This window comes from Vicugna pacos, unplaced genomic scaffold, assembly GCF_048564905.1.
Source record: "Vicugna pacos unplaced genomic scaffold, VicPac4 scaffold_20, whole genome shotgun sequence".
Lineage (NCBI taxonomy): Eukaryota > Metazoa > Chordata > Mammalia > Artiodactyla > Camelidae > Vicugna > Vicugna pacos.
The window spans coordinates 9,712,507-9,737,887 of record NW_027328741.1 but is presented as its reverse complement, the minus strand read 5'-3'; the positions used below and the strand labels follow the sequence as shown (position 1 = coordinate 9,737,887).

Genomic DNA, 25,381 nt, shown 5'->3' with positions numbered 1-25,381 from the left:
TTCACAAGACAATGTCAATACACAAAGAAAAAGCATTTGACAAAATTCAACATACATTCATCATCATAACTCTCATGAAAGTGAGTACAATGGGGACATCTCTCAACATAATAAAGGCCATTTATAACAATTTATAATACACAGGGGAAAGGCTGAAAGCCTTCTGGTTCAATTCGGGAACAAGAAAAGGATTCCTACTCTCAGCACTTGTGTTTAATAGTAATAGAAGAAAGGAAAAGGAAAAGAAAAAGAAATAAAAGAAATGCCAAATGGAAAGGAAGAGTCAAAATTCACACCAGTACTGATGGCATAACAATCTACATAAAGAGTCCTAAGGGCTCCACACTGACTATTATGAACAATAAATAATTTCATCAAGGGAGCAGGGTACAAGATTAATGTAAAGAAGTCTCTTGCACTTCTACACGTTAATCATGAGATACCATAAAATGGATGTTGAAAGCAATAATATTTAAAACCCCATAACCCCGAATATCTTGGAATAAATGTAACCACATATATGAAAGATATAAACACTGAAAATAATAAAACATTGACAAAGAAATGAAAAATGATTCAAAGAAATGGAAAGATGTCTTGTGCTCTTGGATTGAAAGAGTTAATATTGTCAACATGGCCGTAATACACAGAGAAACCTACAGATTTATTGCAATTCCTGTTACGAAGCTGTAGTATTCTCCACAGAACAAGAAAATAAATAACTCTAAGTTTATATGAAACCATAAAAATTGTCAAAATGACTTCGAGAAAAAACAACAAATCTGGAGGTATAACCTTCCCAGATACCTTACTATACTACAAATCTAAAGTAATAAAAACAACATGGCATTGGCCAAGATATAATCAATAAAAGCAGATAGAGAGCCTAGAAAAATTCCACACACCTCTGAGAAATGAATCTATGATAAAAGAGGCAAGAGTACACAATGGATAAAAGACAGTCTCGTCAATGGATGGTGTTTTGGAAGCTGGACATCTACATGTAAAACAGTGAAATGAGAGCATTCTTTGACATCATATACATAAATAAACTCCAAGTATATTAAGGACCTAAATGTAAGACCTGATCTATAAAACAGCTAGAAGGGAATATTGGTGATACTTTATTGGATATATATCAAAGGAATATTTTCTTATTTCAGTCTCCTAAGGCAAAAGAAACAAAAGCATAAATCAGCAAGTGGGACCTAAACAAACTTGAAAATTTCTGCACAGCTTAGGACACTATAAGTGAAATAAAACACTGCCTGTGTAATTGGAGAACATATTTGCAAACAATGCAAGTGACCAGGGGTTAATAGATGTAGGTTAATAGATGTAACATGGATTTAGTTTACACAACGTAAGGTAAAAAACAAAAAAAAAGTCAAAAACAAGAGAAGAATACCTGAGTTAATATTTTTCAAATGGAAACTTACAGATGAGTAACAGGCAAGTGATAAAATTGCCCAACATTGCTAATTATTAGATAATTGCAAATCAAAACCACAATGAGTTATCACTTAAAACTGGTCAAATGGCTATTATCAAAAAGTCTACAAATAGAAAATGTTGGAAACGATGTGGAGGTAACAAATCTCTTGTATTCTCTTGGTAGGTATGTAAATTGTTGGAACCTGTATGGAAAACAGTATTCAGATTTGTTTAAAAACTAAAAAGTTAACTATCATAAGACCCAGTAATAACTTTCCTAAAAGAAATCTGGGGAAAAAACCTAAATTGAGAAGAAACAATGTTTACAACAGCACTGTTTATAATATGCAAATCAGGGAAGCAATCCAAGTGTCCAGAGTAGACTATGGACTTAAGAATATATGATGTTTCTATAAATATACAATGGAATATTACTCAGCCATGAAAAAGTATAACACATTGCTATTTCAGCATCATGAATGGACCTATTAAATATTGTGCTTAGTAAAGTAACTTAGACAAAGACAAAAGTATATAATATAATTTATATGTGGAATCTAAATTATAACAAATATCTATGTACATCTATCTATAGCTATCTATTGATAGGTGACAGGTAAATAGATAGATAGGAGGATAATACTTGATAGATTGCTACATAGATAGATAGATAGATAGATAGATAGATAGATGATAGATAGATAGATATTGACATGATGGAGTTGTAAAGAGTTTAGTTAGACAAGACTTAAGAGACTCAAATATATGGGAAAAAGTTTATGTTTACCAAAGAGAAGGGAAAGAGATTTTAATGGTAGAACATTGACAGATAGAAAATAGTATACATAAAGGAGATTAGCAACATTGATAGTCTGTATAGATCATGGAATTATACACAATAGCTTAAAATAATTGTGTGTTACAATCATTGTAATAATTCATAATGCATTATAATCTACAAAGTGGTTATAATTAACTATGCTGTACATCTGAAACTACACAATATAGTAAATCTACTCTACTTCAAATAAAAAGAAAACATCTCAGGTATAATTTAGTCCTTTTTCCGCTGATAGCAGCTTCCTTTAATATTGTTTTATTTTTATTTTTACCTTTCATGGTTACTGACTCAAATTATTTCTTTTACTGTTGTAAACACTTTACCAGTTTGAGGTATCTATATTTATTGTCCCTGATTTCCTATTTTTCCCCCTTTAAACCAAATAGTATAGTAGCATTTAAAAGCACACCCAAAGAAACTGTTGAAACTTTCTCGGGGTATCTCCTTAGATTTTTGGACAATGTTTTGCATATATTTGCCATTTTATATTTCTTTGAAGATTTCTATTCTACACCTCTTATTAGGTGTATCGGTTTTGTTTTGTTATCACATTCAGGTTATGTTTGTCTGGTAAATTCTTTATTTTCACTTTATAAATAAGTGATAACTGTTTAATTATTATTGGGTGAGTTAGTTCTTATTTCAGTTGTTTGAAAATGTAATTTTATTTACCCTTGGCCTATGTTTTCTGCTCAGAAATCTTCTCATAGCTTAATGGGGGATACTTTGTAGATTTTCATAACTTTTTTTGGCTGCCTTTACAATATTTTCTCTGTCATTGACTTGCCATTTTGCATATGATTTATCTTGAAGGAGGTCCCTTTGTCTTAAAGTTATTCATGTTTTGTTGTCTCACGGACTTGAATATCAGTTCCTTACACAGGTTCAGGAAGTTATCAACTATTACTTCTTTATATACACCATCAGCTGCCTTCTAATTTTCTTCTCCCTCCAGGATTCCACTCTAATGTGCACTTCCTGAGGAAGTCTGATGGCTACTTTTGAATATCCTCAGTTTTTAATATCTTGTATCTCTGCACTCTCATATCATTTCTAGTTTTGTATTGGTGAGATTGCTAATCTCTCTTCCACAAAGACAGTCTTCTTCCAATGCTTTCTGTTGCATTCTTCACTTCATTTATTAAGTTCTCCTGGCCCTCAAACAATGTTTGGCTATTTTATAGTTTCATTCTCTTTGGTAATGTATTTCTTATCATCATTTAATTTATTCTTGAGCTCACTAAACTACATTCTTAGTATTGTTTTTTGTATTGAGTTTCTGAATGACACCTATTTGGATTCTCTCTTAGTTATATGGCAATATACCATGACTTAAGTCTGTTTGCTGCATGGTTCACATTGTGTGTGTGTGTCTGTGCGCAGGTGCATGTGCATGTGTGTCTGTGTCTGTGTGGGTGTATGTGTCTGTGTATCTGTGTGTGTGCGTGCCCTATAATGTAACTGTGATTGGTCATGGTCTTGTAAATGATTTCTCTGATGACACTTAATAACAGATTGGGAGTTGGAGTCCTTGCTTTTGTTTTCTGGTAGTTTGCAATATTGCACAATTTTTGGTTTTACTTTTCTGAGCTACCTCTGATAATATTTCAAAATGGCACTTTCCAGTCGCTACTGTCTGGATAACAGATGTGCTTTCACTGTCACTTCTTAGACTTCTCTGGTAATTTATGCCACTGTTGTCACTGGGACAGCGACAAAATATCTCAAGGGATATGATATCCCTTGAGACTCAGTGTACACATTGGGGAAATGTGTAAAGACAGGTGGGTATTTGGAATCAGGCAAGGGCCTTTGTAATGTCCAGTGTTGCAAGGTATCTTGTCTCCACCACTGTGAAAGGGGAGTAGGGACATTGTCATGAATGTCTGAGTGTCTGAAGGATGGAATTTCTGTCTCTATTGTTGCTCACTCCTAGTTACATGTGACCATGAGTATTAGTGCAGTGGGGGCTGAAGCTGTGTGAACCACTGAGACCCTGTTTCTACTGGGTTCTCTGAACTTGTGGACTCAGATATCCTATTCAGGGGGCCTTGGTTGCAGACACCAAATCTGCTCTTCCCTCACTTCTGCCACCTTTGCGTGTTTTAATCCACCAAACTTCACCTGTTCACTTGAGTTCTGAAGTATTGTTTTGTGTTGTAGTTATTTTTGTTGAGATGTGAACGTTTTACTGACTGTAGATATAAGGGGAGAGACAAAAATAGTTTAAACTTATGTCACTTTTAAAAGTATATACTTTTTCAATTAAAAGCTTAAATTCTACATAGGACATTGTAAAAACTGTAAAGAAAGTGAACAAATCATCTCCCCTAAAATCATAGTACTACAAAATATTTTGATTTTCCTGGGTTCTGTTCTTCAAAGTTTTTCCCACCTACATGCATATTTTACTATAATATATACTTATAATCTCTTTAAAATCAATTAAATTATTAAAATATTTCTCTGCACTGTAAATATAGCGCTGTTGTTTCACTAATTTATTACTAGTAGCTTTCACATTTCTGCCTTCTCCATCCTTCTTCCCTGTCCACACAGGAAAACACTACTTGGTACAGTACACATATATATGTGATTCTGTTCCTTTTTTTTATGATTATTTCTCTTATATCTTTATTTTCCTCATTTAAGTGACAACATAGAGTGTTTTCCTCTGTATGATTTATTTTCTTGTGTGTAGCACTCTCTGGGTCCAGTCACATTGTTCCAAATAGCAGAAGTTTATTTTTTAATATGACAATGACTAAGTATTTATTCTTTTATCTATATCTCACATCTACTTCAGCCAAACATCTGCTGATGGGCAGTTGAATTGTGCATCTATCCTTGGGTATTATAAATGTTAATGTTTAAAACATTGGGGATAATATATCCTTTAATGTGAATGTTTTCATTTTTTTTGAGATTTATAACAATAACTGGAATTGCTGTAACATATATTGCTTGTATTTCTAGTTTTCTGAGCACTGACCACACTATTATAATAGTGGATGCATCAATTTATATTTCCACAAACAGTGTACCTGGGTTCACTTTTATCGACATTCTTATTAACTTTTGTCATTTGTAGACATTTTTTAATAGACATTTTGGTTGTTGTGAGTTTATATTTCATTCTGGTTTTGATTTATGATTTCCTAATGAATAGCAAAGTTATGTTTCTTCTTACGTGCAAGAAAATCATTCACATGTCTGTTTTTGAAAAGTTTCAATGAAGATCTTTCTACTGTTTTTAAGTTTGGGTCTTTGTTTTTTAACTATTGAGTCTAATATGCTATATATAAATTATGTAGATTAATATCTTGTTGGTTTCATTGTCTGAAACTCTTCCTTCTATCTGTGTGTTGTCATAATTCTTGCTGAACATTTCCTTTGCTATGCAAAAGATTTTACACTTCACACTTATACAAGAAGTGAAATCCCTGTATCACATAATACATCTATTATTTCCTCAGTAATATTAAAAACTGTTATTGTTTGTTTTCCTTATTTTTTTCACTAAGGAGATAGATCAAAAGTAAATATTCATATGATTTATCTCAAAGGCGGTTCTGCTCCTGTTGGTCAGAAATTGTATAGTTTCAGGTTTTACATGTAGGAAATTAATCCATTTTTATCTTATTATGTATAATATGGAAGGAAGTGCTCTTACATCTTCCTTTTACTTGTACTGTCCAGTGTTCACAGAACTACTTGTTGAAGAGACTGCCTTTTTCCATTGTATACTCTTGCCTCCTTCATTGTAGACTAACTGACCATATGAGTGTGGGTTTATTTTAGGACTTTTTATTTTGTTCCATTAATCTATGTGAATCTTTTAGTGATATATTTTGATGTTTTGGTTACTCTAACTTTGAAGTATATTCTTAAGTCAGGGAGGATAATACCCACAGCTTTGTTCATTTACTGAAGATAATTTTAGAAAATTTGGGTCTTTCACAATTTTGTATAAATTTTATTATATTTCTCCTTGTTTTGTGAAGAAACACATTGATTCTGTGAGAATAGAAATTTTCTAAAAGGAAAAACCTGAGAAAAATTTTAAAGTGTGGTGGATAAATCATAGAATATTAAACAACCAATGGATTGATGCATAAATCAAAGTAAAAATACATAAAGAATTATGATAAGAAAAACAAAGTCCATGGTGGTATAGCAAAAGCAGTATTAATAGGGATGCTTATAGCAAAATAATCCCACTTATAAAAACAAAGAAACATCTCTCTTTTATAACATAATCTTACATACAAAAGAAGAAGAAAAATAATAAACAAACTTGATAGTATGTGGAAAGACAACTGAAAGGTCAGAACATAAATAAATAAAATAAAGATTAATAATAGAAACATTTAGTCAAACTACATAATGGCTTTTGAAAGATAAATATAACTGATAAACTTTAATGAGACTCATGAGCAAAAAAGTGAGTACAGATAAAAAAGCTCCAAAATAAATGAGAAGTTACAGCTTATAAAAAATAACACAAATCATCATAAAATTATACAACAAATTATATGCCATTAAAAATGTCCCTAGAAGAAGTGGACAATTACTTAGAAAGACCTAATCTCCAGGATGGAATGAGTAATAGAAAATGTTAACAGATTATCGCTAATGGAATTGAATAAGTAATTAAACAAAATCTCCCAAGATACAAAATTCCAGGCCTAGACAGCCTCACAGGTGAATTCTGCCAAACATTTAGAGAAGAGCTATCACCTATTCTTCTCAGAGAATTCCAATAATTTGCAGAGGAAGGAAGGCTTCCTACCCCACATTTCTATATCACACTACTACTAAAACAGGAACAAATATCTCATAAAATTACAGGTTAAATACTACTGATAAGCATAGATGCAAAAATCATCAATAAATTGTTAGCAAAGAAAACAAAATATTAAAAGGATTATACAGTATGATTAAGTCCCTTTTATGCAAGGGATGCAAAATTGATTCAATACCCAGAAATTAATCAATATGATACACCAAACTAACAAACTGAAAAATAAAAATTATATGGTCACCTCAAAAGTGTCATAAAATGTTTTGACAATTTCATTATCTATTTATGATTAAATTTCTCCTCAAATTGGGCATGAGGAAACATACCTCAACACAGTTAAGTCATATATGACAAGAACTCAGCTAACATGACACTCACTGATTAAAAGCTGAAAGCATCTCCTGTAAGAGAAGGAAGAAGAAAATAATGCTCACTCTTACCACTGTTATTCAATATAGTATTGGAAATTCTAGCCATAGCTATCCATAATACAAGTAAATAAAATATAGCTATTTCAAAAAAAGGAGTAAAATTATCTGTTTGCAGATGAAATACGTTAAACAGAAATCATAAAGAAGACGCCATAAGACTACTAGGGCTTATGAATGCGTCTGGTAAAATTTCAGAATGTAAAATTAACATACAGAAATCTTGCATTTCTACACACTAACAACAAACTAACAGATAGAGGAAGTGAGGTAACTGTCTCACTTACAGTTGCATTAAAAAAAATCAAGAAATGTATCCATCCAAGGAGTTAAATATCCTGTAATAAGAAAACTATAAATATTTGTAACAGAAATTGAAGATAATGCAAATAGATGGATGGATATACTGTGTTCATATATTAGGAAAAAATATTGTTTAAATGACAGTACTAGCCAAGAAAATACACAAATTAAATTCAGTGCCTATCAAAATACAAAGTGCATTTTCAGACACTTACAAAAAATAATTCTTAAATTTTCATGTAAACACAAAAGAGTTGAAATCACTAAAAAAGAAAAGAAAAGAAAACAAAACAAACAAACTAAAAACACAAACAAGTTTGACAAAAACAAATAGAAAGTATCACTGTGCCTGATTTTAAAATCTAATACAAAGCTACAGTAATGAATATGGTAGTGGCACAGAACAAACAGAATAATGGAACACAACATAATGCCTAAAAATGAAATCAGACAGTTATGCTCCTTTAGCCCATTACAAATAAATTAATATACAGTGGTGGAAAGGTAATCAACAGGCACATGAAATTGGTCAACATCACTAATCATCAGAAAAATGCAAGTCCAAAACACAATTAGATTTTATGTCAGTCCTGTCAGAATGAATATGATCAAAACTATTACAAATATAAATGTTGGTGAGGATGTAAGAAAAAGAACCCTGATGCGCTGATTGAATGAATGTAAATTTGTGCTGCCACTGTGGAAAACAGTATGGAGTTTTATACAAAGTTAAAAATGAAATATGATCCAACATTTCTATATCTGGATACTTATTCCAATAAAATAAAAACACTAAGCAGAAAAGATAAATTCAACCATATACTCACTGCGGCATTATTTACAATAGCCAGGATATAGAAGCAAATTAATTGCTCATCAATATATGATGGACAAAGAAAATGTCTGTTTATAGTATATATATCTAACCATCTATTAACTGAAGATTTATCTATATTTGAATATATATATGCATACACACTATATATATATTATGCACACTATATATATATATGTATGCACACACACACATAAAATTTCAATGGGTTATTACTCAGCTCTAAAAAGTATAAGTTCTTGTCATTTGCAAAAAATGGGTAGACCAAGAGGGTAATATGCTAAGTGAAATTAGTCACACAGATAATGACAAATGCTAAATTATTTTTCTCATATTTTGATTTTAAAACAAATTAACATAACAAAACAGAAAAGGAGTAATAGATATAGAAAGATACAGGTTGTTTACAAGAAGGAGGGAAATGTAGTGAAGAAAAAGAAATAGTTCAGAAAAATTAAGAGAGAATATTTTCCAGTTGCAATTTAAATGAGTCAGGAACAAGAAATGTACTGTATGGGGAATAGTCAATAACTATGAAATATCTTTAAATAGCAACATATCATAAATAAATTTATTCTTGTTATCAGTTTGAAATGTATTAAAATTTGCAAACATTATGTAATGTAAGAGAAACTAACACAGTGTTATACATTAAAGTACACTTCAAAAACAAACAAATATACTTATAGAAAAAAACAGATTTGTAGTTAACAGAGGCAGGGGTTGGGAAAGAAGAATTAGATTAATACACTCGAAAGATACAAACTTCCAGCCGTTAAAAAACGTGTTCTAGGGATGCTACATTTTAACATGGTAAATACAATTAATACTGCTTTTTGTTATATATGAATGTTGTTAAGAGGGTAGACGCTAAGATTTCTCAACACAACTAAAAACAAATTGTATTTCTTTAATATTATATCTAAATGAGATAATGAATTCTCCGTAAAATTGCTATATTTACTTCATGATACATGTGACTCAAATATCTACCCTTTGCACCTAAACTTACACAATGTCTTATGTCAATTATCTCTCAATAAAAGCAGAAGGAAAAATGGAAAGACAATGATCATTGTTTCCCATGTCATTTCTCATTACTGTTTTTGAAGCAAGTAATCGTGAGTCATGATAGAGTTATCCTAGATAAAGATGCAAATATATAAGTGATTCTAATAAATTATACATAAAGATACTAATATAACTAGTGTTTTACCATGCCTTAAACTTTCTTCATGATAACAGACCACTGATTTTGTAGGCATCAAAATTTCACTCTGTGAATTCATCTGAGATTAGGGAATGGATAAAAAATGTAACCAAGGCTGCTTTTCTTTGAGTGTTAATATTCACTGTCTCAGACCAAAGGTCTCATCTCCCCAACAGCATCAGTAAGTAAGGAACATGCTAGGTTGCAAAAAATCTCAGCATGGTAAAACCTCAGAACTCCTACAGTTCTTAACTGTTTTGCAATTGGAATGCAATAATGACAAATACTTGATTTTGGAAAACAATATGGTGTTTTCCCATGGTTGCATTAAGGGATGTGAGGATAATCCCTGAGATCCACAGGAATTATCCTCGCTCAAGTGCTGGCAAAGAACTATAAAGTTTCTGCATTATTAGGACTGAGGACTGCTTTCAAAATAATGACTATGCTCACTGTATTCCAGGTAGTCCAACGAAATAAAGGTTATTGCTATTTGTATTTGAACGGGAATACATCAGCAGTTCAGTCTCTATAAATTAGTCAATGGGTGTTCAAAGCCAAAATATGATGTGTCAACAATGAGAATTAAAAGAGAAAAAAACTTGGACATAAGCTTAAATTAAAAAGGAGACACAATCCTGTGCTGGGCTCTGGGGATTGGAGACTGTATATGCCTCAGTCCAATTCAAGGGTTCAGTGGCTTGGCCCTAGCATCAGCTCGGGATTCAATGAAAAGATAACAATTAGCATACTGGGAGAAATATAATATTCCTCTCCCTGATGGAAGAAAATCTGGTGGCTCAATGAAACTCTTAATTCACAGAGATTCTGCCAGATGCAGAATAATAATTCACTGATGACTCAACTAAGACAAACTTCGTTACTGCTTAAAAATGCATCTTCACACACACACACGCAGTGGAAGACAGATTTGTTGTATTTAGTGGGAAGAATTCAGTGGACAACGCTCAGAGAATAGTTTTCAAAGCACCAGGCAACTTTTGTTCATTTGCCAATATTCTAGTTTTCCCAGGTAGAAAACTAGAGATGGAGAAACAAACGATATAATTCTTTAGGATTTCTAATTTTGAAATTAAAGTGTAGCTTTTGACTTATCACTATAGAATCTTGTTATGATGATTATGGTAAGACCCACTGTCTGATAAGGGAGCTGGAAACTAGCTGCTGAACCATCCCTTCTGAACCCCAGACTGATATTGTAAGCTACAACATAGCCACCATCAGATTTGAGCTGACAAACTTGAAAGGTTGATGTTTCTGTTATAGGAACAATCACTTCTGTCCAGGCATAGATCTTCTGTTGCAAGTGGGCTCTTTCCTTCTCTTGGTAAAAGTCATATTGGTGGGAAGTTGCTAGAGCTTACCCTGGCCCGTTTACCCATTCTCCAGATTATCAAAGGCTTTCTTCACAAATGGTGACACATTTTCTGGACTCAATTTTGCCTTTCCAGTCTTATCAGATGACACTGGCTGCATCATTGTGAGCAGAAGCCTTAGGCTCCCTGAACTTGCCTACAATTTTTCCAGAATTTCAGCTCATTTCACATTCTGAAATTGCTTCACCATTTATTTTAAATTAATGGGAAAGAGTCAAAGTCTTCCATTAATATTATATATTTCCTAATATCTGCAGAAATTTGGTATTCTTGCAGTTAGACAAATATTTAATTCTACCACCCTCACCTCTTTTTTGTCCACACAGTTCAGATTGCAATTAAGTTACTGAATACGACCACCCCAACCAAGGGGCTAGTACCTCGCAGATACTTCCTGTGTGAAGGTTAGCAAGGGCACAAGTTATGTGGGGTGAATAAACCTACACTAAATGTTTGCAGTGGCATTGTCAATTGTGGATAAAGCTCTGATTCTAAGAAGTCAATTAATTAGAAATAAGTATAGTTATTGGTATGGGGAAGAGAATCAGCTCTTTTGGGGTGGGTGGGTGATGAAGAGACAGGAAAAAATCCAGCAAATGAGAATGGAATGCTTTAGGTCTCTGGAGGCATGAATTAAGAAGAAAATAATACTTTGTCTCCTGTACCTATCTCCAATTACAGTCTTGAGTGACTAGCCTTGGGCTACGAAAAGAGCTAGATTGTGGTGAAGAATAAAGACCATAATGAAACTGTTTGTAAACCATGAAAGTTTTGTTGTTTCAGGAAAGTAGATTTTGCTTAAAGTTAACATGAATTTTTCATTCACTAAATACTAAAATGCATCCTGTGGCATGAGCTGTGCTTACTGTGCTGGTATCCAAGTTAGACAAGGAAAGGGGGATAGACAGAAAATATCTAGAGGAGGTGATTTCTGTACTGAGACTGGGGAAATCTAAATAGGTAAAAGGAGGACATTCTAAGTCTAAGGATAAGCTGGAGCAATAGTTGTGAGTTTGGATTTAATATGGTTGATAAGCATTTGCCTGGATGTATCTCCAGAAACAGTGAAACATAAAGATATGCCAAATTAGTCAGATGCCAGATCGATAATGAAATGACTAAACCAAGATGAGTTTGTGGGCTTAGATTTGGAAAAGTATTAAGTGCAACCCTGAAGATGTAAGCTTGTGTTTGACTGGAACATAAAAGTAACTTAAAATATTCACTCTAAAAATATAGTGCAGACTCTTGAGTGGAGAAAAATAAAGCAACATTTGGAATGCTTAGAAAACAGCACAAGGAAGACCATAGATAAAATTCCTTGTTAAATTTTACCACATGCTGAATGTACCATCTGAGACTATATCATGTGACTTTTATTATACCAGAGATGACATAATAAAGACCATGATCCCTGGGCCGGTTCCTGCATTTTCATCCTGTTCCAACATAACCTAACTTAACACATTTAATACTTTTCAGGATGAACCAGAAACCACTAAGTAATTTTCCCTCTCTCCATGTTTTAGTCTTTTTCCAAATTCTTCCATTTTCTCTTCTTCCTCACAGAAATTATTTAAATTTACACTCATGTTGTTCCATCAAATGATCATATCAAACAAATATCTATTTTTTTCTTTAAATGGTAACTTAGTATCACTTTTAACTCTTATCTCTATTTAAAAAAATAAGGATAATAAAGTACAATTCTATGTTTATTGTTCAAATAAGAAAATTGCAGATATTTGTCAAAATTTGCAAACATCAATTTTAATCTTTGTTATCATGCATAACCTGGTAGTCCTCTGGTAGTTCAGTTGTAATTAGGATGACGTTCATAAACTGAAGATGTCTGATGAGTTGGCCTTGAAATAGAAGTAGCTGATGTATCAGCTATCACTGGCACTGGAAACCGTGGGTTACTCACAGGTTGAAGTTTACAAAAACGACCTTCATTGGCAGATATGTTGTGATATCTATTTGGAAAATAAGAAGGCTCCACCATCAGTCCAAAATAATTGCTCTGTAAGGGGGACAAAATGCTGTATTGAGAAGTAGAAGTTGTAGTTGTAATGAAGTTCACAACACGGCCATTTGCTTCAGTGTAGCTGCTTTGAGAGTGCCCGTGGACAGTGGTCAACTGATTTAAAATAGCTAGTTGTTCCACTGCAATATTTTCTGGTGGTCTAACTGACGTTGATGATGGAGGAGAAAAATCACCCCTGAGCGGGGTAGATTTATCACAAATTATGTGGCCAATAGAGGGCTTTCTTATTAGAGGCATGTTTAAATCTGCAGAAGGTAAAAATGCACTTTCTCCACTAGTGTCAGCCACAAAATCAGAATTATTTTTACCAATATTACTTCCTCCTTTAAAGTGCTTCTTGTTGAAATCTCGAGCCAATAAAGACACCAGAGAGGCATTTTTAATCCCAACTCTTCTTTTTATTCTCACTAAAAGCTGAGGACAGCCTCGTTTAAAATTTGGATTATGGTAGAACTGCAGCTACAACCAAAGGAGAAAGGTTTTAGTAATAATTTAAACCAAAATACATAACTACAATAAGCCTTAACTTTAAAACCTCAGATTTCATGTTTAGTATGCAAAGATAATATCATCAAAATATGAACATTGCTGACGATATTTTGAAGTTCCTTATTTGGAAAATACACATGTAAATAGTATAGTCATCAAATTAAAGAATTTAGTGTTTGCAGTAACGGTGAATGCCACTTTTGAAAAGCAGCTTTCATACCTTCACTTAGATTTCTGATAAGATTCATAGCTGCTAGCAAACTTTCTCATAGTCTTGAAGAGTTAAGTCACTGTCCTCATTTTTAGAAAAAATAAAGAATTTTAGCATTTGTAGTTTTATACTATTTTCAAAATCTAGCTTTACATTTATATTACCATAGATTGATTTACAAAATAAAATTTTATACATAAGTTACCAAGTCATAACTAAAATTTGTGTATACCTTGCTTAAAAGAGAGGCTTCTTTTTCTTCTGCCAGAAAGTCAACTAGACAAGCAGATCTTTGAAATTTCTGCCGCACTTTACTAAACCCATAAAGGTTAAGCTGTCTAACTAAACTTTTCATACTTCCAGTTTCAAATATTCTGAAAGGGGCCTTTCTTTCCAAAACTTCCTTCTTAAAGACATCTTCATCAATAACTATGGAAGTTCCATTATCATCCCACCAGATGGATTTAAATTGGTCACTCCCAGCCATTTTCCAGAGTTTTCTTGGAAATGTCAGAGAACGAAAATCATTATCTTCATCTGGTTCCAAGACACAATGTGTGTAACATGGTCTTTTTATCAAGGATTTTTCAGACAAAGTCTGAAAAGCATTTTCTTCAATCATACACCTCAAGTCCAAGTCCCCAGAGAATGTTTGATCACACGATAGAGATCTACCGGGGTTTCCTGAATCAGTTGGTCCATCTTTAGGAGGCACATCTTGAATTTCTGAAGAAATATGTGCCATCTCAAATAACATTTCCTACAGCTACTTTTCTAATCTGCATGATTTTGAGCAGTGCAGCTTCAAATGCTGCTTAAGCAGGCCTGCACAGTTAAACTGATAGGCCATCAACATGGTTCTCAACCTGAGTGGCTGTGACATCACAAAAAGACTGGTCTCTTAGCAACCCAAGTGTAACAATCAGCCAGTGTTTCCTTCTCATTAATCCAGTTAAAATGAAATATATAGGATATTTATTTTTATACTGTGATGTGCAAATATTTTCCCGAGAATATCTTTTTAAACAATTTAACTTTGGGGTGTATGAGATAAAAGCAATCTCATTCCTTTTGTACCCAAATTTATACAACATTGGTGAACAGAGTATAAATATGCACAAAGTAAATAAAATAATTTTAAAATATTGGAATTTAAAGTGAAATTTGTGTAAAATTTTTACAGAATGGTTATAACAATTTCATTATCATTTGTAATTAAAGTGAATCAAAATTTGATTTGTAAACGGAAGTAGTTATTTCTCTGTGTACTTTACAATAAGTAGCTCTATATTCAAAACATCAGCAGAATAAATATCAGTTTATTTGTTATGTTTATAAATAAATGTTAAATATTTAAGAATTAAAATTAAATTAAAATAATCAATCAAATTTAAGAAATTCCAAAGGGAGGAATTTTGTTTAAATTTTATTTCAGTGCTATAAGTAAAACAAATGTAATTTAATATTCTACTTTACAATTACACAAGAGAAAAATCTGATTGTACACTTACAAATGTTTATTTTTGCCATTCTTTCACTCAGAGGTTTTTAAGTCCCTAGAAGGAATAATTTTTCTTGTCATTTTTAATCCATACTCTTGTGGCTTCTGTTAAGTGTTCCAAAATGATGTTAATAAATAAAGTTATGCATAAGGTCCTGGGTTCTATAAGCAGTGACTCCATTAAGGGGCAAACAAACAAACAATCAAAAAACAAAAAAGTAACATTATATGTGGGTTAGTGTGGAAAAGACAAGGTAATGCATTTTAGGAAGCCATATGTTTTCCAGTCCTGAAACAGTTGGCATTGTTAGTATAATATGGCATTTTAAGGCAAGTGTTTGTTCACTAATTGCAAATAATAGCTATGCTCTGTATCAGTAAACTGTAGTAAGTCCAGTTCTACCGAAACTTATATTATTTATTTAGAAATAAATTCCATTAAACATAAGCCAAATTCAAAATGATTGATAAAATTTTAAAATAAATAAATGTACACTCAAGCTACAATGTAAATTTTTCCTTCAGTATGTGTATATTCCATTCTAAATAAATATTATCAACCTGAATTCATTGCATATTATAAGAATTATAAACTATAGTTAAGTATGATTTAGCCCTGATTCATAAATATTATATAACATACACAAATCAATAAATGTGATACCATCCCTTAAAAAAAAGGGAATTCAAAGGTAACAATCTCAAAAAAATGTAGGAAAATTATTGACAGAACTGATCTTAACTTTTGTATACAAAAAATTCTTAACAAATTCTCTCTAGATAGAATATAACTAAAGATAAAAATAGCCATATATGAAAAACCCATGACTTTCATCAAGTTCAATATTAACATACAGGAAAGTTTTCCTCTGGTACAGTAATACGAAAAAGTAGCTCATCCTCACAAGTCCTAAATTACACTACAAGAAGTCCTAGCCAGAAAAACTAGTCAAGAAACATTAAAAAAGACATCCAACTTGTAAACAAGCAGTACTATTTTTACAGATGACGTAATTACACATAGATGGAAAACTCCATAGACTCCTCCAGTGACTGTTAGAAATTGTCAACAAACTTAATAAACTTGCAGAATACAAAATCAATATACAAATATCTGTTGCATTTTTATATACTAACAACAAATTATCAGAAAGAGTAATTAGGAAAACTGTTGTGTGTAAACTTATACCAAAAAGAATAAAATAGGAATAAAATAGATAAGTGAAATTAAAGATCTAAACATAGATCTATAAATTAAAGGTGCAAGAAATATAAGTAAACCAAATAAATAGAAAGATATTCTGTGCTCATAGATTGTATACAATGTGAGGAAATACTATAATCTATCTTTCGCATATTCAATCTCCCCAGCACTACTTATTGAGGAGAATGTCTTTGCTTCATTTTATACTCTTGCTTCCTTTTTCATGGGTAAATTGATCATAAGTATGAGGGATTATATCTGGTTGCGCTATTCTCTTCTATTGATTGGTGTCTGTTTTTGATCCAATATCATGTTTTTTAAATTACTAAATCTTTAAAGGACTCTTTAACATCAGATTATTTTACACTATTAGATTTAATACTACTTTTCAAGATTATTTTGGCAAGTCATGATCTTTATGGTTACATATAAATTTTGAAAGTATTTGTTCTATTTAATGGAAAAATCTCATGGGTATTTTGACATGAATCACACTAAATGTAGATTGCCTTGTGTAGTATGTTTGTTTCAACCACATAGTTTCACATCATTAACATAAGAGATCTTTTCATTTCTTGGGAACAGATTTAATTACATTCATCAATGTCTTCTATTTTTTAATGTATAGGTTTTCATCTTATTTGTTACCTTGATTTTAGGTATTCTTTACATATGTAAATAATTATATATATTACATTTGTAAACTGGTTCCCTACACAAATATAACAGGCAGAAGGCTGTGGCAAGATATATTCAAAGTCTTGAATGAAAGAAAGCTATAATCTAAGATAATTTATCAAACAAGTCTATTTTTTAGAATAGAAGGAGAGATAAATAACTTCCATAAAAGTGAATACTTAAAGAATTTAGCAACAGAAATGAAATAATGAAAGATCTATTCTAAAGAAAAAAAACAGAAATCTATAGAAAGTAGAAAGAAATAATTAGAAAGACAATAGCTGCCATGACATAAAATAGAATATACATGATGTTGTAAAACAGGACATCATAATTTTTAAGGGTCAGAGAGCGAAACAGGACAATACAGAGTATTTTCTTCTTGTTTCTCTTCTCTGTAGGAGGGGTTAGAGTTTGTATTCCTATCAGTCAAAATAAACAGATATATTAACGGGTCAATACACATACAAAAGACGGTAACCAGAAGTCAAAAGCTTACAATGAATTAATAAAGCCAAAAAGAAACCAAGATAATAAAGAAAAGTTATATAGCCACAAAAAGAAAAAGAAATGAACAAAAAGGAAATACAAAATCAACTGGGAAATGAAGTTCAATATGGAAATAAACAGCAATCTATCAATAATTATCAAAACTGTTAATAGACTAAGTGCTTCAATCAAAAGATATTTATTGTCAGATGGGATATTATAACAAGACCCTACATTATGAAGCATACAACGGACCCACTTTAGTAAGAGGAAAACACATCAATTGAAATTCAGAAGATGGAAAAATATATTCCATGCAAATGGACATGACAAGAAAGCAGGACTATGAGTACTGACTTCACACAAAATAGACTTTACATGAAAGGCCATAGAGAAAGATAAACAAGGACATGATATAATAATTAAAGGAGCAATACAAAATGAGGGTATTATACTCATTAAGATATATGCACTCAATATATGAGCACCTAAATAAGTAAAGCAAATACTAATAGATAAAAAGGGAGAAATCGGAGGGAACACAATCACAGTAGGAGACTCTAACTCCCCATTACCATGACTAGACAAGCTTTCAGACAGAATATAAATAATAGAACAAAGATACTAAAATATACGATGAAATAATTGGAGTTGGTTGATATTTTCAAAACACTACTTCTCTCCAAAGCAGAATATACATTCTTTTCTAGTGCACATGGAACATTTTCGAGGAAAGATTATGTACTCAGGTACAGAAGAGGCCTCAACAAACTTAAGAAGATAAAAATTTTTTCAAGCATCTTTTCTGAGTATAATACCATGAAAGTAGAAATAAATCACAGAAAAACAGGGAGAAAAAATTACGGCATGTAGATTAAACAACATGGTACTAAAACAAGTAGGGGAGGTGAAGAAGTAAAATAATAAATAAAAAATATATCGAGATATATGACAAACCCTATGCAAAGTTTATGTAATACAGATAAAGCAGGCTTTAGAGGGAAGTTCATAGTGACAAGGCCCTCCTCAAAGAAGAGCAATTTCAAATAAATAATCTAACGTTCTATAAACACTAATCATGAAAGAAGAGCAAACAAAACCAAAAGTCATCAGAAAGAGGGAAATATTTAAAGTCATGGAAGGAAGAATTGAATTAGAGTTTAAAAAATAGAAAAAATCAAACTATTTTTTGAAATAGTAAACAAAATTGACAAAACTCTGGACAGACTCATCAACAAGAATAGAGAGAGTACACAAATAACATAAGAAATGACAATGGAGAAAATACAAAGAGTACAACAAATTTGCAAAATATCATAAGGGAATAACATGAGCAACTATATGGAAAAAAACTGGAAAAAAAGGAAGAAATTCAGAAGTTTCTGGAAACATTCAGCCCACCATTTTTGCATTAAGAAAATATTGACCATTTGAACACACAGATCACCAGAAATGGAATATAATTATCAATAAAATAAAAAATCGCTGCAAACAAAATTCAGACCCTAATAGCTTCACTGGGGAATTTGACTAATCATTCAAAGAAAAATCCATGCCACCCCTCCTCAAACTTTTCCAAAAGCTTGATGTGGAGAGAGTACTCCCAATCTCACACCATAGGGCCAACATCAAACTGATACCAAAACCAGAAAAAGACACTACACCAAAGACAACAATAGGCCAATATCATTGATAAACATAGATATAAAATTCTTTATGAAATTATTAACAAACAGAATCCAACAGCATGTAAAAAGAGATTACACACCATGGTCAAGTTAGGTTCATACCAGGAACACAAGGATGGTTGAACATATGCTAATCAATTGTGATACACCATATCAACAAAGCAGAACAAAAAACCACATGATCATCTCAGTAGATACAGAAAAAGCATTTCATAATATTTAACACCTTTTTGAAATAAAAGTTCTTATCACAGTGGGCATAGAGGGACCATATCTCAACATTATGAAAGCTATTTATGACCAACATATAGCCAGCAAAAATCTCAATGGTGAAAAACTGAAACCCTTCCCAAAAATCCTGAGACAAGACAAGGTTGCCCATTCTCATAATTTCAATTCAATATAGTCTCAGAAGTCCTAGCCACAAAGATCAGGCAAGAAAAAGAAATAAAATGATTCAGACTGGAAAAGAAGAGGTAAATTTGCCACGATACGCAGACATGACACTATATAGAGAAAACTGTAAAAGCTTCACTAATAAGTACTTAGGCTAAAAAAGGAACTGGGCAAGGTACCCAGAGTAATGTACAGAAACTAATAGCATTTCTTTACACTACCATTCAATCAACAGGAAAACAAATATAGAAACAACCGCTTTTATAACTGCACCCAAAACTACTAAATGCTTAAGAATAAATCTAACCAAGGAGGTGAATATCTTATACAGGGACAACTAGAAAACATTGATTGAGGAAATAAAAAAAATTTGAAGAATTGAAAAGATACCCAATGGACATGTAACGGAAGAAACAAAATTGTTAAAATGGCCATACTGCCCAAGGCAATCAACAGACTTATTGTGATTTCCTATCAAATTATGAAAACATTTCTTTTTAGGACTGAACCAAATGATCCTAAGACTTACACAGAGTACTAAAAAATCCATAATTTCCAAAGCAATATTCAAAATAAAGTAAGAGGCTGGAGGAATAAACCACCAGGTCTCCATACACTTTTGCAGAGATACAATAATCAAAATGACAAGATATTGGTACAGAAAGAGGCATATGGAAAAATGGAACAGAATACAGGGCCTAGGAATAAATCTACATACGTATGTTGAATGAATCATTGACAGAGTAGCCAAGAATATTACAGAGAAAAGACCATCTCTTCACCAAATGCTGTTGGGAAAACTGGATAGCAGCATACAGAGTAATGGAGTTAGAACACTCCTTCATTGCATACACAAGAATAAACACAAAATGGCTTGAAGACTTCAATGTACGGGAAGACACAGTAAATCTCCTAGAAGAAAACAAAGGCAAAACACTCTGAGGTAAATCTCAGCAATGATCTCCTAGAACAGCATACCCAGGTAATGGATGTAAGTGCAAAATTAATAAATGGAACCTAATAAAACAAGTTTTTGGACAGCAAAGGAGATCATAAACAAAGCAAACTGACAACCTACAGGACTAAAGAAAACATTTAGAATTGATGCAACTGACAAAGTCTTAATTTCCAAAATATAAAGACTTTATACAACCTAATAATAATAATAAAAAACAAGAAACCCAATCTGAAAATGGGCAGAAGCCCTAAACAAGCAATTCTCAAATAGAGACATACAAATGCCACACAGATATATGAAAAAAAAATTCTCACTATCATTATTATAGAAAGGCAATTTAAAACTATGATGAAGTATCACCTCACAATAGTCACAATGGCCATCATTCAAAAATCCACAAACAATAAATACTGGGGAAGCTGTGGAGAATGTGAACCGTCATACACTGATAGAAGGAATGTAGTTTGGTGCAGTCATTGTGGAATACAGGATGGGGATTCCTCAAAAGAATAAAAATTGACAATATACATTCCAGCAATCCCACTTCTGGGTATATATCAAAGGGAACAGTAATTCAAAAAGACACCTGCACCCTGATGTTCTTAGCAGTGCTATATATAACAGCCATGACATGGAAGCAACCTAATGGTCCAACAACTGATGACAGTATTCAGAAATTATGCCATATTTACACAATGGAGTAATATTCTGCAATAGAAAATGATAAAACAATGACATTTGCAGCAAAATGGATGTCCCCATAAAGTGACGTTCTAATTGAAGTAAACCAGAAGGAGAAAGAAAAATAATACATGACATAACATATGTGTAATATTAAAAAAAATTTCGATGAGAACACAATGATTTCATGTACAAAATTTAAGCACACTCACAGACCTAATAAAAGATTTTATGATAAATGCGGAAAGGGACTTTGAGAGGATATATATGGGAGCTTTCATCTATAAAAAGTTATCCACTATATATAAAAATAGATTTTTTCAAAATTTCTTTCGTATGACACAGGGCAGTAAGTTAAATATCGTGAAGTAAACTTTAATAGTTACACAAATGTATACATGTACGGGAACACTGTGATCTAAACCACAGATTTACACATTGTAAATGGCTGTACTTCAATGATAAATAAATGAATAAATATGTAAATAAATAAATAATATATAAATTAATAAGTAAATAAATAAATAATATCTAAATAAAAAATTTAGTAATAAATGAAATACAAAGATTCACACTACTTAACTTTTCACCTCAAATTCTAGGGGAAAACTGAAAGAAAAAAGAAGATAATTGAATGAATGATAGTAAGGAAAATAAGAGAAACAATTGAAAATATAAAAAAAAAATATACCTTAGTCTTTTTCTTTTAAACATAAAGTGGACAAAAGTTTAGGCTGATAAAGAAATTAAAGACTCAATTAAACTTAGAAATAAAAGAGAATATATTACCACTGATGTTGTAGAGATGCAAAGCATCATAAGAAATTACCACTAGACAACGATTTGAATGACTTACAACAAAGACAAATTCCCAGTAACATATGTCTTCCAATACTGAATCAAGAAGAAATAAGAATGTTAAATAGAGCAAAAGTGTATAGGAGTAAATCAATAATCCAAACTTCCCAAACAAGAAAATATTTGCAAGACGACTTTACTGGTCTTTACTGTCATTCATTTGAAGAAAATTTCTCACCAATTCTTCCCCAAATCTTCCAAGAATTTGAAGGGTGTGAAAGATTCCAAACATGTTTTATGATGCCAGCTTTATATGCATAACAATGATAGAAAGGACATTATATGCAATAAATAGAATATTATCCCTGATGAACATATGTGCCAAAATTCTCAACAAAACACAAGCAAAATGAATTCAACAACACATTTAAATTATAATACACACACATGAGTAAAGGGATTAATCCCTGGGTTTAAGGATACTTCAAAATATTGACATCAATAAAGGTGACATCCCACACTAATAGAATGAGAAATAAAACTCACATAATCATCTCAATACGTGTGGAAAGTGCATTGTATATGATGAAACATACTTTTAAGATACTCCCATCAAATTAAATTAACCCTGTCAGTGGCACGATATCATTTACACACAAACACTGTGTGGAGAGAAACGAAGAAGTTCTCTGTTTTTGATTCTAAGAAGAAGGCTTTATATAGGACATACACAATGCCTCACATATCATTTAAGTTATAACAATGATAATAATCTTAAGCTATTTATCTCCCCAATCTACTGCAGTAAGCACAGGATGTTAAATGATCAAGGAATGTTTTAAAGTTCATCACGGAACTTCATTAAGTAGGCCATCTCTTATCCAGCTGGCTGTGCCTTTCTTAGGTTGTCCTCCTCTGAGTATCTTACCCAGAATAAGATATCCATCCATTCATACTGGATACATTGAGTAGGCCATTTCTTATCCAGCCTGGATATGTGACATTCCTCACAGCTTGTTTATCAATTCAGTCCATGGGCTTATTCTCTAGAGCCTTCAGACAGGGGCCTAAAAACCCAACATCCCTTGACCGAAAAATGGATGAAGAAAATTTGATGTATATATGCAATTAAATCAATATTTTGCATACCTATCAACAGTTTCCTTGGTGTTCCTTTTTCTCCATAATCTCACCAATATCTATTTGTTTTCTTTTTGATGAGAGCCTTCTGAGAAGTGTGAAGTCTTGTCTCATTTTTGGTTTATGACTTTCCTAATAATTTATAACTCTGAACATATTTTAATGGGTCATTTAGCCAACTGTATGTTTTCTACAGAAATTTGATTCATGTCTATCTATTCAGTTCCTATGGACATTTTTTTAATTGGATTGTTTGCTCTCTTTTGTTGTTGTTGTGGGGAAAGAGTTTGCCATATATTTTGGATATTAACACCACATTGGAAAATATAACTTGCAAATATATTCTCCCATTCTGTTTGTTCAATTTTCATTTTATTGATCATTTCTTCTGCAGTGTAAATCTCTTTAGAGTGATACAATCGTATTTTGTTAGGTTTGCTTCTGCTTCCCATGCCAGAGGAGACATATGTAGAATCATATGAAGTCCAATGTCAGAGTGTACTTTTTATGTTTTACTCTAGGATTCTCTGTTTTCAGGATTTATGTTTTATATGCCCAGGAGTGGGATTGCTGGGTCATATGAAATGTCTAATTTTATTATGTAAAGGAACTTCCATACTGTTTCCAAAGTGGTTGCATCAATTTTCATTCCCACCAACAGTGTTGGAGAGTCCCATTTTCTCCACAACTACCCAATTCTTTACAGATTGTAGACATTTGAATGACAGCCCTTCTCAATAGTGTGAGGTAAAACATTATTTTATATTTGTCTTACATTTGTATAATGATTAGCAATGTGAGCATGTTATTTTTCCTGTTTGTCATCTGTGTGTCTTCTTTAGAGAATTGTCTTCTGCTCATTTTCTGGCTGAGTTGTTTGTAGACTTTTGAAATGGAGTTGTAGGAACAATGTGTGTATTTTAGAAATTAGCCTCTTTTTGATTGCATTGTTTCCTAATATTTTCCCTCATACGGAAATTCATCTTTTCATTTTGTTTATTTTGCTGTGTAGAAGCATTTAAATTTAATTAGGATTTTTGTTTATCTTGTTTTTATTATTTTCAGCTTGGGAGAATGACATAAGAAAATTTTGCTACAATTTATGTCTTGTTTTGTTTATGTTAGTTTCCAGGATTTTTATTGTGTCATGTATTATATTCACATATTTAAAGCATTTTGAGTTTATTTTTGTACAGTGTGAGGGAGTGTTCTAATTTCATTGATTTACATGTAGCTATCTAGCTTTCTCAACATCACTTGCTGAAGACTGTATTTTAGACATTGTATATTTTTGTTTCCTTTGTCATAGTTTAGTTAACCATAGGTGTGATGTTTTATTTCTGCCTCTGTGTTACATTCCAGTGATAGAGATGTTTGGTTGTTTTCCAGGATTGTGCGGTTTTGATTTAGGTATTTTTGTACTATAGTCTGAAATCTGGGATGGTTATAGGTTATGCCTCCAACTTAGTACTTTTTCCTCAGTGTTTCTTTTGCAGTTCTGGTTCTTTTGCAATTCCATACAAATCATAGTACTGTTTTTAGTTCTGTGGAAAATATCATGTAGTTCGATTTGAATCAATTTATATCTGTAGACATCCTTTGTAGTATGTATATTTTAAAATTATTAATTCCTCTAAACTAAGACCTTGAGATTTTTTTCCATTTCTTGACATTATCTTCAGATTTCTTTATCAGTGTCCTATTCATTTTATTATGTTTTTTTTTCATAGGTTTTTCATTTTTTGATCTGATTTCTTATGGATCTTTTAAAATTATGGATTATTTCATTGTTTGTGTAAAAAATGTGACAGTTTTTGTATATTAATCATGAATCATGCTACTTTGCTAA

The 25,381-nt window shown here is 32.0% G+C and overlaps 1 protein-coding gene across 1 annotated transcript; it reads right to left on the bottom strand.

Moving 5' to 3' along the window:
- Nucleotides 1-12,949: 12,949 nt before the first annotated feature.
- LOC140694094 (heat shock transcription factor, Y-linked-like) lies at nt 12,950-14,889 on the bottom strand. The gene is made up of 2 exons (XM_072957536.1): nt 14,232-14,889; nt 12,950-13,758 (listed from the first exon to the last, which is right to left on the bottom strand). Exons 1-2 carry the CDS (start codon nt 14,754-14,756, stop codon nt 13,066-13,068), a joined length of 1,218 nt encoding a protein of 405 aa, XP_072813637.1. The 5' UTR covers nt 14,757-14,889; the 3' UTR covers nt 12,950-13,065.
- Nucleotides 14,890-25,381: the final 10,492 nt, after the last annotated feature.

What these genes read in the sequence shown, in the direction of transcription:
- LOC140694094 (XM_072957536.1), bottom strand. Translation starts at nt 14,756, where the DNA reads ATGTTATTTGAGATGGCACATATTTCTTCAGAAATTCAAGATGTGCCT. An exon ending in AAGCCTCTCTTTTAAGCAAG is followed by an intron (nt 13,759 to 14,231) that starts GTATACACAAAT and finishes CTTTGGTTGTAG; the next exon opens with CTGCAGTTCTACCATAATCC.